The following is a 16,928-nucleotide window of genomic DNA, read 5'->3' as shown; positions in this document are numbered from 1 at the left end:
GTTGCAATGGCTGGGGTTGTGCCAGGCCAAAGCCAGGAGCCTGGAATTCTATCCTGCTCTCCCACATGGGTGCAAGAGCCCAAGCACTTGGACCATCTTTTGCTGCTTTCCCAGGCACATTAGCAGGGAGCTGGATTGGAAGTTGAGCAGCTAGGACTCAAACCAGTGCCCAGATGGGGTGCTAGGATTGCTAGGTAGTGGCTTAACCCCCTGTGCTACAATGCCAGATCCACAATGTAAAGTTTTTTTTGACAGGCAAAAGTTAGAGAGAGATCTTTCATCTGCTGGTTCAATCCCCAAATGGCTGCAACAGCTGGAGTTGGGCCAGGCTGAAGCCAGGAGCCAGGAGCTTCTTTCGGGTCTCCTATATGAGTGCCAAGAGTCCAAGCACTTGGGCCAAGCTGCTGCTCTCCCAGGTGCATTGGAAGGGAGCCGGATTGAAAGTGGAGCAGCTGGGTCTTGAACCAGAGCTCATATGGGATGCTGGTATCACAGGTAGTGGCTTAACCCACCATACCACAATGCCAGTCCTTATGTATTGGTCTTAAATGAACAAATGATTTACAGTTTTCATCCTCAGGGAACTATCAGACATGCTCTAACATAACGCTTAAATATTGAGATCTGGAATAAGTACAGTGTGTACACAAATTTCAAATGTTTATCTGAATAAAATTTTACATATACAAATACATACTTGCATAATTACCACCCAGAGTTACATAACTTTTCCAATAATCTGGAAGACTCAGTGCCCCTTTTATACGTAACCACTATTCAGACTTCTACCACCATAGACTAGTTTTGCCTATGATTAAACTTGATATAAATGGAATTACATACAGTTGGCTCTTAAGCAGTGCATGGAGACTAGAGGTGCTAATCCCCTGAGCAGCTGGCAGTCACTGTGTGACCTGACTCCCTGCAACAGCAGCAGGAGGGACTATGAAATAACTACAGTAGCACAATATGCACCACAGTTAACTTTGTGCCATTATGATTTAATGCCACATCTTCACGTTTGTTTACATTTCTCTAGACTGCAAACGGCACCATGTATGAACTCTAAGCATTTGTGTAAGCTTTGGTAAATTTTAACTTTCTGTGTTTATTTTATGGTAGTAAATGCTAAAATAGACTTATCAACAATTTATACATTCATGACATACCCAACTTTTTCTTACTTTATTCAGTATTTTCTAGGCTATAAAGTACATCTGTGAGTTTTTCCAAATTGTTGTAGATCTTGAGCAAATTAAAATTCGTGTATTACTGGACCTGTGCAATTCAAACTTGCATTACTCGAGAATCAGCCATAGTATATAGTCCGTTTTTTTTGTAATCCTGCATAGTGTTTTGTTATATAAACATATCACTATTTATTTATCCATTCTACTGTTGAGGAATATTTGAGTAGGTTTCAATTTTTATATTACACATAAAGTTCATATAAATTGTACCTTTTTTTGGCAAACATCACCCTGGATTTATACCAGAATGAAAATGCTGGGTTATGGGGTAGGCATGTTTAGTTTTAAAGGAAACTGCATATTTAAAAAATTGTCTATTTTTAAATAAAAATTCTATACAATCTACCTGACTAATCTTTTATGACTAGTATTTCTGTGTCTAGTTTAAGAAATCTTTTTTGACACCAAGGTTATTAGGCCACATTTAAATTTTCTAGAAGCCACATTAAAAGAAACACATGTGACTGACTACAATAAAAATTTCATTTAAATCAATATATTCAAAACATTGTCATTTCAATAATATAATACCTGTACATTCTTTTCTTCAATCTAAGTCTTCAGAAACACAGTATGTATCTTACACTCAGAAAACATCTCAATTTGGACCAGCTTCATCAAGTCCTCAAAAGCCAAATGTGGCTGATAATGCTCATACTGAACAATGTAGCTCCACAGCAATTCTACCCGTCTCCATTCCTGCAACTCAATTACAGTCTTATTTACAGTAAGTCTTCCAATTTAGTTCTTTTTCAAGAATGGCTGAAGTTTCTATGCTCAGGAGGACTCCGGTCAGAAATACATTAGGCCCTTTAGCTGTATCCCACTTGGTTCTTTCCTCTGCTTTTATGTTTTCCCTGTCCTATCTGTTATTTTTTCTCTATGTGCTTCAGAAATTTTCTACCAATCTGTCTTCATATTCACTAATCTTACCTTCTGCTGTATCTAATCTGCTTATAAAGCCATCTATTAGATTCTGAGTTTTATAAACTGAAGTTTTCAGCCCTAGACTGTTCAAATGACACTTTACAGATTCAGTTCTCTGGCGAAAGTCTTCATTTAAAACTTTTTTTGGTTTATCTTTTAATTTCTTGAACAATTAGAAATTTCAAAGTTCTTTTCTGCTAACCCCAGTGTCTGGGTCACCTGGCATCTGCTTCTACTATATGCTAAATCTCTTTGATTTTTCAGTCACATTTTCTAGAATATTTACATATGTAACATATCCAAAGCCATGATATAGGAGATTCTTCCTGGTCTCCCATGTGTGTGCAGAGGCCCAAGGATTTGGGTCATCTTCTACTGCTTTCACATGCCATAGCAGGGAGCTGGATTGGAAGTGGAGCAACTGGGACTAGAACTGGCGCCCATATGGGATCCCGGCACTGTAGGTAGTGGGTGGCTTTACTTGTTAAGCCAAAGCACTGCCCCCTACCCCCCTACCCCCCGGGTTAGTTTTGAGAAGACTGAAAACTTCTCATTTTACCCTGTTCTTGGAGCACAAATGTCCATGGTCACTGACTGAAAAATCTTTTGTGTCTTGAGCCCTGAAACACGTCCTGTGGAGGTTCTGAATTGACCATTTCAGTCTCTAATCTCAAGGTTAAAAGCCTGACAAATACTTTAAGGGAATATCAGCTTTTTTGCTTCAGGCCTGTTAATAAAATTTTTGTCTCCTAAGTACTGTTAGACTATGAAATTTCAATCTGTCTTCTGGCTGATCTCTCAGTTCCCAGGCTGCCCCCAGAATTCAGTATAAGTCTCTTCAGGTAATCTAATTCAGTAAAGTCTCTCAAGGTGATCTCCTTGCTTGGGGATCTGTTTGTTCAGTTTCCAATCATCTCACCAGCCCTGACTATTCCATCACCAGAATGGTCAAATGTTTACCACCCCCCCCATTCTTCTTTGTTTCCCCTCCCTTCCCTTTCCCCCCTCTCTCCTTTCCTCTTTTTTTTTTTATTTTTTTTATTTTTTTAAGACTTATTTATTTATTTGAGAGGCAGAGTTAGACAGAGAGAGGTCTTTCATCTGCTCTACTCCTCAAATGGCTGCAACATCCCAGAGCTGGACCAACCTGAAGCCAGGAGCCAAGAGCTTTCTCCCAGTCTCCCATGTGAGTGCAGGGGCCCAAGGACTTGGGCCATCTTCTACTGCTTTCTCAGGCCATAGCAGAGAGCTGGGTCAGAAGTGGAGCAGCAAGGGGCCTGCTCCGTGGCACAGTAGGTTAATCCTCTGCCTGCGGTGCCAGAATCATATATGGGCACCAGTTCCAGTCCAGGCTGCCCCCCTTCCCCTCATCCAATCCAGCTCTCTGCTATGGCCTGGGAAAGCAGTAGAAGATAGCCCGAGTGCTTGGGCCCCTGCACCTGCATGGGAGACCAGGAAGAAGCTCCTGGCTCCTGGCTTCAGATTGGCACAGCTCCAGCCATTGCGGCCATCCGGGGAGTGAACCAACAGAAGGAAGACTTTCTCTCTGTCTCTCTCTCTCTGTCTCTCTCACTGTCTGTATCTCTACCTCTCAAATAAATAAAATCTTAATTAAAAAAAAAAAAAGAGTGGAGCATCTGGGATCGAACAGTGTCCATGTGGGATGCTGGCACCACAAGCAGTGGCTTTACCAACTATGTATGCCACAGCATTGGCCCCTTCCTCTCCTTCTTACAGATTTATTTTATTTATTCAAAAGGCACAGTGAGAGAGAGAGAGAGAGACAGAAAGAGACAGAGAGAGAGTTAATTGACTGATTTTCTATCCACTGGTTCACTTCCCAAATGGCCACAACAGCCAGAGCTGGCCCAGGCTGAAGCCAAGAGCCAGGAACTTTAACAGAGTCTCCCAGATGAGTGGCAGGGGACCAAGTACTTGGGCTATCTTCCACTGCTTTCCCAGGTTCATTAGCAGGGAGCTGGATTGGAAGTGGAGCAGCTGGGACCCAAACAGGTGTTCTCACATGGGAAGCCAGTATCACTAATCTATGCCACAAGGGTGGCCCCAGATAGCTTCTCTTTAACACAGAATAATCTCTCTGCTTTGGCTCTGTTGATGCTCAGCCTGCTTCCAGAACTTGGAAACTTCTCCAGAGAAGGTAACTACTGGCTCACCCATGAGCAGCTCTTGACTGTCTGGAGTCTCAGTTTTCCTAAATCTTTTTGCTTTCACAGCTAGCTGATGATGCCTTAAAATACATGCTTTTTGTAATTTGTCTGTTTTCCCCTTGTAGTTAAGTGTTGGACTGTCATGACACTACATTGTACCTGGCAGTGGGAATCCTCCAACTTAAATTAACTTTTTTTTTTTTTTTTTTTGACAAGCGGAGTTAGACAGAGAGAGAGAGACAGAGAAAGGTCTTCCTTCTGTTGGTTCACCCCCCAAATGGCTGCTATGACCAGTGTGCTGCGCCGATCTGAAGCCAGGAGCCAGGCGCTTCCTCCTGGTCTCCCATGTGGGTGCAGGCCCCAAGCAGTTGGGCCATCCTCCATTGCACTCCTGGGCCACAGCAGAGAGCTGGACTGGAAGAGGAGCAACCGGGACAGAATCCGGTGCTCCAACCGGGACTAGAACCCGGGGTGCCGGCACCACAGGCGGAGGATTAGCCTAGTGAGCCGCAGCGCCGGCCAACTTAAATTAACTCTTATTACTGGAGTTGTCTAGGGCCTAGTTCTTCTGTTTTTTGTTGATACTCATTCTCTTGGTGATCTCGAGTTTCACTGTTTTAAATACTGTCTACACTGTGATGCCTGTCAAATTTATACATCTAGTGCCCTGAATAGACTCATGTATCTTACTTGCCATCTCTATTGGAGTATTTACATGTATTTCAAATTTAAATTATCTCCCAAGTTGACTCTTGGTCTCCTAATCAACCTCCCCATACCTAGCTCTTTACTTACAGTCCTGTCCTGTCTGAGTTATAGGAAAACCTTTCCTATCTGGTCCTCAAACCAAAAACACTAGCATTATCCTTGACCCTCTTCTCTCTCAGTATACCGTATCTCATTGGCCAACAAATCTTGTCAGCTCTACCTTCAAAAATATCCAGGACGTAGCCTATTTCTCACTGTGTCCACTGCTTCTACCCTAGTCCATACCTTCTTTCTTTCTCACCCTGATTATTCCCAACCACTTCCTAATTAGTCTCCCCACTTCTATCCTCGCTCCACTGGTCTATTCTCAACACAAGATTCAGAATGACCCTTTTAACTATGTTGCTCCATTGCTTACACCACTTAAGACACTTCTCTTTGGGGTTCTGCGCTGTGCCACAGCAGGTAAAGCTGCCACTTTCAGTGCCTCCATCTCATATGGGTGCTGGTTTGAGTCCCGGCTGCTCCACTTCTAATCCAGCTCCTTGCTAATGTGCCTGGGAAAACAGCAGAAGATGGTCCAATTGCTTGGGCCCCTGCACTCACAGGGGAGAACCAGAAAAAAATCCAGGCTCCTGGCTTCAGATCAGCTCAGCTCCAGCCATTGTGGCCATTTGGGGAGTGGAGGGAGGACCTCTCTCTCCTTGCCTATTCCTCATTCACACAGGATGTGCTTCTACCTCGAACTCCCCAAAGGCTGGGGAGCATCTGCCTGAGATGCTTTTTCCTCATTTAACCCCTTCTGTTGCCACCTGTACTTTTTTTTTTATTTATTTATTTGAAAGGCACAGTTACAGAGAGGCAAAAGCGGGGGGTGGGGGGATTCTTCCATCCACTGGTTCACTCCCCAAATGGCTGCAATGCCTGGAGCTGGGAAGATTTGAAGCCAGGAGACTGGAGCTTCTTCTGGGTCTCCCACATGGGAGAAGCATGGTCCCTGTGGAAGCAGGGGCCCAAGAACTTGAGCCATATTCTACTGCTTTCCCAGGCCACAGCAGAGAGCTGGATTGGAAGTAGAGTATCCGGGACTCGAACGGGTGCCCATAAAGGATGCCGGCACTGGAGATGGCGGCTTAACTGGCTGTGCTACAGCACCAGCCCTACCTCCTGTACTTTCAAGTGTTTGCTCAAATGTTATTTTTTTAGCAAAGGCAAATAATTCTGAACATTCTATTACTGCAAATCTGAATTCTGTATCACTTTCATTCTGCTATCTTTCCAATAGTATTTAGTGCCACTGACATATTACATACTTTTCTTTCTTTTTTTGGCACTGGTTAAAGAATGGGGATTTTTGCTAGTGTTAAAGCACCAATGCTGCTCATCAAAATACTGAGAATAAGTTTTTATTTTATCTTAATAATAAAGGAGAAGGGAACAGTATTTCCAAAATATACATCAAAGTAGGAAGGAAACTGGAAAATATGCATCTTTTTTTTCCCTAAACAGAGATTGTGCATATCCTGTGTGTATAAACACTCAGTGTATACAGATAGACACAGATATAAACTAAATCTGCTTGCCAAACACACTTCCATAACAGCCATCTGTTCTCAAATGCTTGGAATTTTCTCAAATTATCCTTTAAAGAAGACTGTTTCAATTCATTCACTTCTATGTCAGAGATTTGTGTAGTTTTCAAATTTTACTCCTAAGAAAAATTTTAGAACCGCTTGATCCTATTTGCCCTTAACCTCAACCAACCACCTCATTTCTATTTAGCCAACTGTAGGAGGAAGTTTATCAAAAAGCAAATCACCTTTCTTTTTTCAAGTTAATTGATTTTCATTTTACTTGAAAGGAAGACAGTCAGAGACAGACAGACAGAGATCTTTCATCAGCTGGTATACTATACTGCAACAACCATGGCTGGGCCTGGCTGAAGCCAGAAGGCCAGAACTCAATCCAGGTCTCCCACATATGTGGCAGTGACCCAAGTACTTGAGCCATCATATGCTGCCTGCTAGTGTCGCTCCCCCTCTTCGTGGAGGAACGACACAGGACCCTGCGCTGTTCTTTTGTCTGCTTGGCCCTTCCTGGGTTTGCTGCTGGTTCTTCCCGGGTGGGCTACCGATCCTTCCACCTCCGTGGAAGGGCGGTTCCCCCTGCCACTTTCCCCACTTCCGCGGGGGAGTGGCACACTGCCGGCCGGCTCTCTCAGGGGCTGCTCAGATGTTCCTCAGGTGTTCCTGGTGCATGTTGTCTCTCTCCTCCTTTATAGTCCTCTTCCACCAATCCCAACTCTGCTACCCACATGTTGAGTACGCTGCTCTCCTCCAATCAGGAGCGGGATCAGCTCCTGCAGGTTACTGGTTGAACTGGAGGCAGCTGTGTAAAAGTTGTTTTTACTCCTCTCCCAGCGCCATATTGTGGGACAGCAGATGCATAGAATAAGTCTTAATTCCAGTAACTTAGTCTAGTCCGAGTTGTTCCCCACACCTAGGGTACTCATTACTGAGAAACTGGATCAGAAGCAGAGAACAGGAACTGGAACTTGAAAGACTAATATGGGATGTGGCTCTGTCAAAGGGCATCCCAACCACTTGACCACCCAAATGCCAAATGCCCACCCAAGCAAATTACTTTCTTACCTACCTACCAACCATTACAGACAAAAGAAAAACACAGGTTTCCTATAGTCATTGTCAAATAATTTTCAAATTCTTAAGCTATTCCTTATACTTCAAAACTGAACCTCATGTTCTCTCAGGTTTTGAGGTTCCTCTGACTCACTCCAGGTTTGCAGTTATTTGTATTTCTAAACATTGTCAGGCAAGGACTGTGGGTCTTCTAGCTGACTGGGAGCTGTGGACAGGGACTTGGGCTGACAGTGTGTCATTCTGTTTGCAGCACCAGTGCTTGCCATAGTATCTGTGGTTCAAAATCAGCATTTGAGAAGTACTGTTGAATGGATGCACTAAACTAAAAATACTCTTAAAATATCTTGCCTAAAGACCATCAGATCACATTATCAATGCTTTTACTACACATATACTCATATATGCACACACACATTGATTGCACACGGGGAAATGGGATCTGTGTTTTCTTTCTTCACTTTGTTCTTTTTCTTTATATATATATATATATATATATATATATATATATATATATACTTTTTCTTGCTCTTTTCCTTCCTAATTCTTTCTCTTTCCTCCTCTTCTTCCTTCCTCCCTTTTTTAGGAAATCTATCATAAAATTGTGTGTCCTTTATGATACAAATCATTGTTTTAAGAAGGTTTATTTATTTATTTGAAAGGCAGAGCTACAGAGAGACAGAGAGATATCCCATCTGCATGTTCACTCCCCAGATGGCCAGGAGTCAGGAACTCAATCCTGGTCTCCCATGAGGGCAGCAAAGGCCCAAGCACTTGGGCCATCTTCTGCTGATTCCCCAGGTGTATCAGCAGGGAGCTGGATCAGAAGTGGAGCAGGCGGGTCACGAAAAGGTGCTTATTTGGGATGTCGGCATCACAGGCTGTGGCTTAATCCACAGCGCCAAAACACTGGTCCTATAAATCACTTCCCAAATCAACAAGTATTTACCGAGTGCTACGGGGGTTATGGAACAGAAGACAAACAGAACATATTTGTCTTATAAGTGTGCCCGGGGAAATGTTAATTGTTGTGACAGTAACAAAGTCCAGTGGGAGCTGAGAAAGCAGAAGTAGCTTAGATTTTACAGAACAGGGGAGGTTTCAGAAGGCCCTCAAGAATGGTGCCTCAAAAAGGAAGGCAGCAAAGCACAAAGCAAGAACAAAAGAACTCAAAGGAAGAAGGAACAATCAAGTGGGAAGTATGTCTAGAACAGAAAACAACCTGACGCCTGAGAGAAATCAGGTAGTGTGTGGGCACTACTGAAGGAAAAAAACAGACAGGAGTTTTGATCTAATACAGGAGCTAAGAAGTAACTACCTCAGATTCTGGAGCACGAGTCTGATAAACATCAGCAATTCCTCTGGTGTTCTGGGGAAGTTCGTCTGCTGTCAGACACGAGAGGACAGAGACTCGCAGCAGGGGAACTACAGAGGTGAGAGCTACAGCAATCTGAATAGGGTCCTCAGCTCAGGGGGTGGCAGCAGAAACCAAGAGAAGCAAATACTGGAAACCGCCTGAAGAGAAACAGAGCCTGGAGGAGGGTGGAGGGTGCTCGTACGCAATGGTGAGGTAGGAAGACTCCAGAAACCGTCCACCCAGGCTGAGGGGACAGAGCCAGAGAGGAAGGGCCAGACCCAGGCGGCTGATGCAAAGCTACAGCAATGCCAGTGGCAGCAGGAATCCTGGGAAAACGTGCCTGCAAGTACAAGGGCCCATGTAGAGGGAAAAAAAAAGAGTAGGAAGAACACACCAGCACAAGGGAATGAAGAAAACAAGAGCCAGGGAGAGAAAAACAGCTTTTGCTTCCTAATCTAGGAGTTAAAAAAAAAAGAAGAAACTTGTTTATATCATGAACGTAACATATTCATTTATTTATTCACTAAATAATATATAATAAGCACAACTATTAGCCACTACCTAACATAAAGTTATGCCCATGATAAGTAAAAATTGTGAAAAATTAAAAAGTGGTATCTGTTTTGCATTTACTTACAACCTGATTAAGGGAACCACCAAGAATGATAATCAAAACAGATAGCAGAGGCCTTGAAAACCAGAAGTTACACGCTGTGAACAAGGGGTCGTGGTTCCAGCTGACTTGACTCTGGTAATAATAAATATAACAAATGTAATAACAGAAGATGGACAGTGCCCTACGTGGGGTTTCATCTGAATGGTTCTTGGGAATTAAGGAAAATTTTACTCTTTTCAAACTCTTTCACTCCTGAGAGAGACAAAGAAGAAGAAAAGATACAAATCCTACCCTAAAGTAGCTCATGGTGTACAGGAAGGAAACAAAAGAATTGGCAGGTGTTCAGAGGGCAATGAAAGACAGCAGAATTAAACAGAGTGCTATGGAGCACAGATGAGGGGCACTTACCCCCAGCTCAGAGGGAGAAGGGAGCTCCCTCCCTGTCAAACACAGGAAAAGGCACAAAAACACAGGGCTAGGCACAGGAGAGACCATGAGCCAAAGCCTTATTCAAATCAAAGCCCTTTTATTGCAAAAGGCGAAATCACTCAAATTGTGCAATTCAAAGCTAAGAGCCTTGTAGAAGTCTATATGTTATAAATGGACCTCGGAATGTGAAACTGTTTCTGTTCCAGGCACCTGTATCATCAGTAAGACCAAGAGTAAGAATATTGAGTCAGTTGGGACAGAAGCTTATTTCTAGCCCCTGGATCCCATGGCCAGGTCGGAGACTCCACACGGTCCCCTGGATTCCAAAGCAGGGCTGTGAGAAAATGCCAGCCTTGAGCTGGAATCACTCATGCGTGGAGATGTTTTATCAGCTCGAGCCCATGAAACCAGTGCTGGGCGAGGGACAGGGCCCGCTGCCCCAGAACTGGGCTGAGCATGCTCAGAAGCAGCTGTACAGATCTGCCAAGAGAGCGCAGGGGGACTTTTCTGGTGCTGACTCCACCTCCTTCTCTGCCATAGGTGAAGCCAGCAGGTGGGTAGAAGGTCACTCAGAGGGCCTGGGAAAAGAACCTAAGAAAAAGTCTCTACTCCCTCAATGATTTCTGCGTTACCAGATGCACCAAGGATTGCTTGGGATCCTGGATGAGATCCATGGCTTTCAAGCTTTGAGTTAGCCTGGGAAATCTTTGTTGAAACCTCACCTTTCAAAACAGATGCAAGCAGAGCTGCTTTGGTTCTGTAGCAGCCAGGGTTCTACAGGGCACTGAGTCTGAAAAATACTCGATAAGCTGATCTCACCAGTGCCCTTACAGGCGTATGGCCTGGCTGCAAGCAAGGCCAGGCCTTTGGCTCAGAGGCCAGATCCACAGGGCTACCTCTCCAAACATCAAAGGCAAACCATGTCAGGCCTCTTTCTTGTCTGATAAATTCAGTAACACTTTTTGAGATATAATTAATGTAAATTTAATTTTATATTCTGTTTCTCCTTATATAAACCCTCTTTTTGCTGTACCTTTATAGGAAGAAAAGAACCTTGCTAAGATACATAGCATTTCCTGAATTATTTCTGTAAGATCAACTATTGCTGCCCATTGGGTAAGAAATTGCAACAAAATTCGAAATGTGGTTAATGGCATAGGTTAAATGGCTACTAGGAGAAAATGAAATTCTTTATAATACTGTAACTACCAAACCAACCATAAAATCTCCAGGGAAAACCCACAATAAAGCAACACAATCCTAGCAACTCTGGTCAATCTTGCAAAAGCTATTTTTAACTAATTGCTTGAAAAGTAATGCAATGACAATACATCAAATCATTATCCTTACTAGGTATTATATTCATTAGTTGGGAAACCCTTACCAGAACCAGAGACATAAATCAACTCTCACATGCGAATCGCTGATTAACTGCTGGCATATAACTCTGACCTGGATCGTTCTGTGCCTTAATTTCATAATGGTTACAATCCTTGTGATTTCCCATGTAAAGACAGAGCAAAAGGATATGTGAAATTAAATGAAGTTGGAGGCAAGGTGGCTGAGGAAGATAAAGCACTATTAGCTTCTGTAAGACACACTGGTGTCCTGGAGGAAGGCCAGGAATTTGTGCTACTGCCACTCCTCACACACAGTGTGAATCCTGCCAAGTCAGCAACAGGGACTCCGTAACAACAGACAGCCTGAGTCCCAGAATGTGCTGCTGGTAACAATGCCTCTCCTATATGCACAGCTTGCTGCTTCTCTCTTTTTTTTAAAGCTTGTTTCTCCATCCTATTGTTTCAGATTTTTTTTTTCTTTTTTAAGATTTATTTGAAAGGCAGAGCTACAGAGAAAGGGAGGGGGAAACATACAGAGAGACAGAGGGACAGAGAAATCTTCCACCCGCTGGTTCAATCCATAGATGGCTGTAGGGCTGGGCTGATACAGAACCAGGAGCCAGGAGCCTCTTCCAGGTCTCCCATGTGGGTGCAGGGGCCCAAGGACTTAGGCTATCTTTTGCTACTTGCCCAGGCACGTCGGCAGGGAGCTGGATTGAAGGGGAGCAGCTGGGACTCATATGGATGCTGGTGCTGCAGACGGTGGCTACACCACAGTGCCAGCCCCACTTCTTCTCTTGCTTTTATTCTTCTAAGTGCCTTGGTACAGACCTCTTTCAACATTAACCCCTTTCCTTTCTCACACTCCACTAATCCTATCATCTTCCTCCTTCACACTGCTGCTGATAGAAATTACCAAAACACAGTTATGGCAATCCTGCTCTTCTGCTCGAACCCATCAATCTCTCCTACCTCTAGCTCGACTTATAGTATAGAAGCCAAACAGCTATGCTGGTATCCGAGGCCTTGCGAGGTGTGACTCTTTCTACCTCTCAGTCCTCATCTCCCATCATTCCTCAGCACCCAGCCAAGCCCGTCACACCATACTACTAAACCACATTCAATGCCGGGGCTTTAGCTCATAGTGGAAGTGTCCCTGCTGGGTCCTTATCCTCTGAAATCCAATCATTTTTGTCCACTCCTCCTTCTATGTAGCCACATACTTCTAGGGCTATGTTTGTCACAATATTAGCCATGTGTCCTTTCACCTAGACAAACTTCTCGGAGGCAGGGCCATGCCCTGATACTGCTGCACCCCAGCACCTGGCTTTGGAGGAGACTCCCATTACACATTTGTTAAATCAGCTTTCAACTGTAATTACTAGTTTATCTGACTGCATTCACCGAACTCCTAATACTTGTATATTCTAATGGGAGAGACAAAAGAAATAAATGCAGAGACTGGACACATTCAAATTTGACTGCTTGATTACAAATTGTGGTAAGTGCTGTGAAGGAAATAAACGAGGAGTTGAAACAGACGGGCAGTGATGTACTTAAAAAGTCAGGAAAAACCTCTTTCGGGAGTTATCATTTTAGTGGAAACAAAGGACTGTGAACCCCTCGTGTAAAATGTGTGGCTCAGAGCATCCCAAGCAGAAGGAACAATTCAGGCAAAGACCTGGAGGTGGAAAAGAACTGTCTGTTCATTAAAAGATGTTAAGTCTTCTGGCTGGAGTATAATGACAGGGAAGAGTTGCTTATCTAAAAAATGAATTTGGTGAGGCCAGTGCTGTGGCATAGCGGGTAAAGCCACAGCCTGAGATGCTGGCATCTCATATGAGCTCTGGTTCATACCCCAGCTGCTCCACTTCCTGTCCACACGAGATCCAGATGAAGCTCTTGGCTTCCGGCAGCACCAGCTCTGGCTGTGGCCATCTGGGGAGTGAACCAGTAGAAGGAAGATCTCTCTAACTCCTCCTCTCTGTAACTGTGACTTTCAAAATAAATTTTAAAAATCTTTTTTAAAAAGTGAATTTGGTGAAATAGGGAAAGTGTATGATCATAGGCTGTCCTGCCGGGCTCAGCAAAGATTGTGAAATTTATTCTAAGTCCAGCAGGAAGCCACTCAAAGGTTGTGAATGGCACAGATCTAATGTATGTTTTATCAAGCAGCAGTTCCATCAACTAGGACAGTTCAACCATGGTCAGTACCTTCATGTAAAGGACATACCTCTGCCTGCCAAGCCAGTGTAGACGCTGAGAGTGCAGATGTTCGGCCGGCTCCAAGAACAGCGATTGTCTCTCCATCGTCATCCACCACTTTGAAGTCCAGGTCCTCATTGTATTTTCTGCGCTTCACTTGTCGTCCTGAGCGTCGTTTCTGCAGGGCAAACACACCTGTCACAGCAGCTCTGTGAGTCAAAGGCAAAAGCTGGAACAAGAAAATCCTCATCTGAACTTGACAGCATGCCAAGGAGAGCTCTCTGAAGGACTCACTCCACTCAAAAAGGGGTCTGGCTGAGGGAGGGGAGGAGCAATGGACTGCTCTTCAAACTGCCATGTTCTACCAAGAAGAGGGTGTAGCCTCAGAGTCCAGAGGCAGTGACTTTCTCCTCTTTTCTGGAATCAGTTCTCCTCCAGTAAAACAAGGACAGGAGGAGAACACCATCGTCTTGGAAGTTCCTTCCAGCATCAGCAGGAAGCTCAGATTTTAAGACAATGGTGACAGGTTTTGTTGAGCTCAAATTCACCACACTTATCATGTACTACTAAAAACGTAATTTGAAAACCTATTTAATACCAACTTTATTAGGACTCACTTTGAGAATCTCATAGTACTGCTGAAATGTAGGGAGACATCTCGAGTGTGACAAGACATAGTTTGTAAGTCACCATCTATGGACTCATTTCTAATTAAGTGCCTCGTACCTTTTAGAGAGACAACATTCATCAATAAAGTAGTGCAGTTTAGTGTTTCCCAAACACAAAAGCACACAGTTCATCTCTACGTACTCATCACATCCAAGTAGCAGGGTCACCAGCCAGCTCATTCTCAATTATTTAAATCCCCCAAAAAGAAAAGACAAAAGCAAAACCTCATCTCTGTGTTCCCATCCTTTCTTCAGGTTACCTGAGGGATTCCATTTAAAACCTCTCCCTCACTTCAACACACATCACCGTCCTACAAACAGCTCCCTGCCAAGCCCCATCAATTTACACTCCTCTGCTAATCTGGAAGCCTAGTGATCACCAGGCCCAGCTGATAGGCAGTGAGGGCTTTTCTGCTCTGACACCAGGCACTACTACTTATTAATACTAAGATGTTACGAGCTGACACCTTCCCACAGTGAAGATCATCAAGAAGCCTATGAGGGTGATGAGGGTGCAGATAGGCTGCTGTGACCACCCAAGGAAACCGAGCACTTCCAAATATTAGCATTCACATCCAAGAGAGGCTGCCTCAAGCCAGGGAAAAAAATCCCTTCCAATATCATGGGCCCACAAGGGCTTGTTTTTAGGAACTGATGTAGATGAGGAACTCCTTTTTTCCATGTCTGGCCAAATCTTCCTTATTCTTTTGGAATAAAAAACATAAACCTGACTTTTCAGCTTCTGGGACTCGGAGATGTCCTCATGCAGACTAAACACATTAACCTACCTGGCAAAACAAGTTCCCTGAGTCGTACCCAGCTTGGCGTACAACTTCATTTTCCATATCAACTCCCTCTGCAGCCTAATATTATGATACTTTCCAAGAAGGAAACAAACAACACTAGAAAAAGCTGGCAGATTATCAGTATAGAGATCAGGCTGAGTTGAAAAACTCTGTGTTCTGTCTGCTCACCCACCGAAACTGTAAAAGCCCAGCCCAGGTCCGTGTGTAAGGGTAGCACGCTAGATAGAAGACAGGCATGGGGGACACCAGGATCAGTGTCAGCAAGACCCGTCCGGCAGCCGTAACCTCCACCAGGCTCCCGGTCACAGCTGTACCTGGCTGTCTGCAGACTCAGTGGACTCCTCAGGACTCCGCAGGGACGAGCTCGGCAGGCCCTGATCCAGCTCTAAACTCTCCACTGTGGTTTCACTTTTCCTTTTTCCTTTCTTCTTTTTCTCCACTGGGGTTGGTCCTTGCTCCTTGCTACAAGGATAAATTCAGAATTAAAACTGTTGGGCAGTTTTTAAAACTAAGGCTTCTCACATGATCAAAGTCATGAGGTCACATCCCAGAACTCTAGACCAGGGCAGGCTATAATGAAGAACCTACAAGAGTTTCTTCCCAGAAGTATGGGAAGAAATATCTACATAAGTTGAAGTAGACTACTCCTCATGACTACCATGGCTGTGACTAACCTAGTGAGAACTAATATGAACATCTTCAAAAACCTAACTTTCAGTTTGTACTAGGATGTTTACTTGCTTCAGAAATACTAAAAATACCAAAATATAATTTTCATTTACGATATACTGCCTATAGGAAGACACATCTCCCTAATCTGCCATCATCCTGTACTGAGTACAATCTTTGTATAAGAGCTGGAGTGAGCACTGGGAACTAAAAAATGAAGAGAACACTGCCTCTACCTTGGAGAAGCTTGTAATTCCAAAAATCTTATAGTCCATCTAACAGCCCTAGCTCAAGGCATACAGGAGCACTTGCTCAGAGAGGTAGAGCCAGGCAAAGTCCATCCAAGGCCCTGCCAAGATGGGAATGTCTCCTCTAAAGATAACCTTTCCTGACCCTCCTAGCTTGTAAAAATCTCTGTGCTACACTTCAACCGTGCTTTGCCTAAGGTACCCAAACTCTAATCTTTCACCACAGGCTCAGAACATGTCACTATATACAGTGCCTGGGTCCCCCACAGTTGCTCAATCAGCATCTGCTGCAAGGATGGATATTTTATATTTCCCTTGTCGCTCCAGACTCTGAGTTCCTAGAGGACAGACAGCAGGTATTTAATTCAGTTTTGCATTCCTCACAGTGATTAGGGTTAGACCATAAGCACACTCAGTAGTCAATAAATATTTACCAAGTCTTAAAACATTTTTTTAGACAATGGCTAGATGGGTAAATTAATGAATGGATAAAATTATTCTTGCTTAGAGAAATTTAGAGAAACACACTGACCTGAGACATATATAGAATGCTGACAGATGTCAGATAATGGTAACAATAGCTAATAATAATGACTACAAGCAGTATTTACATGACACTGACTACAGGCAGGCACAGTGCTAAGTTCTGTACGTAGTCATTTCCTTTATACCTCCTGACGACCCTGTAGGGAAGATAATATTCCCACCGGCAGGTTAAGTTAGATTTCCAGGATGACATCACTGGTAGACAGTAGAGACAGCAGGCAAAGTCTATGTACTTAATACCATGCCATTCTTGGGACACATTTAGCAAGAGATAGCGGTGTGGCTGGATGACAGGGCAAAGGAACAAAAGGACTATAATGGAGCTGGAAAATGA

General features: G+C 43.8%; 1 protein-coding gene across 8 annotated transcripts in view; it reads right to left on the bottom strand.

Annotated features, from left to right (window-relative positions):
- The window catches only part of CHD6 (chromodomain helicase DNA binding protein 6), a 235,635-nt gene that overhangs the window by 106,842 nt on the left and 111,865 nt on the right, over positions 1–16,928 (bottom strand). For all 8 annotated transcript variants that reach the window (XR_016215824.1, XR_016215823.1, XR_016215825.1 and 5 more), the window contains 2 exons: positions 15,446–15,593; positions 13,686–13,835 (listed from right to left, as the gene is read on the bottom strand). Coding sequence is in view for 4 of the 8 variants with exons in the window: in XM_008274447.5 (XP_008272669.4) it covers positions 13,686–13,835; positions 15,446–15,593 (298 nt within the window). In the remaining 4 variants the exon portion in view is untranslated. The remainder of the gene's footprint in view (positions 1–13,685; positions 13,836–15,445; positions 15,594–16,928) is intronic.

The sequence above is a fragment of the Oryctolagus cuniculus genome, chromosome 11, assembly GCF_051225735.1.
Source record: "Oryctolagus cuniculus isolate XC-2025 breed Fujian yellow rabbit chromosome 11, ASM5122573v1, whole genome shotgun sequence".
In the NCBI taxonomy this organism is placed as follows: Eukaryota; Metazoa; Chordata; class Mammalia; order Lagomorpha; family Leporidae; genus Oryctolagus; species Oryctolagus cuniculus.
This window is presented reverse-complemented; position numbering and strand designations above follow the sequence as displayed.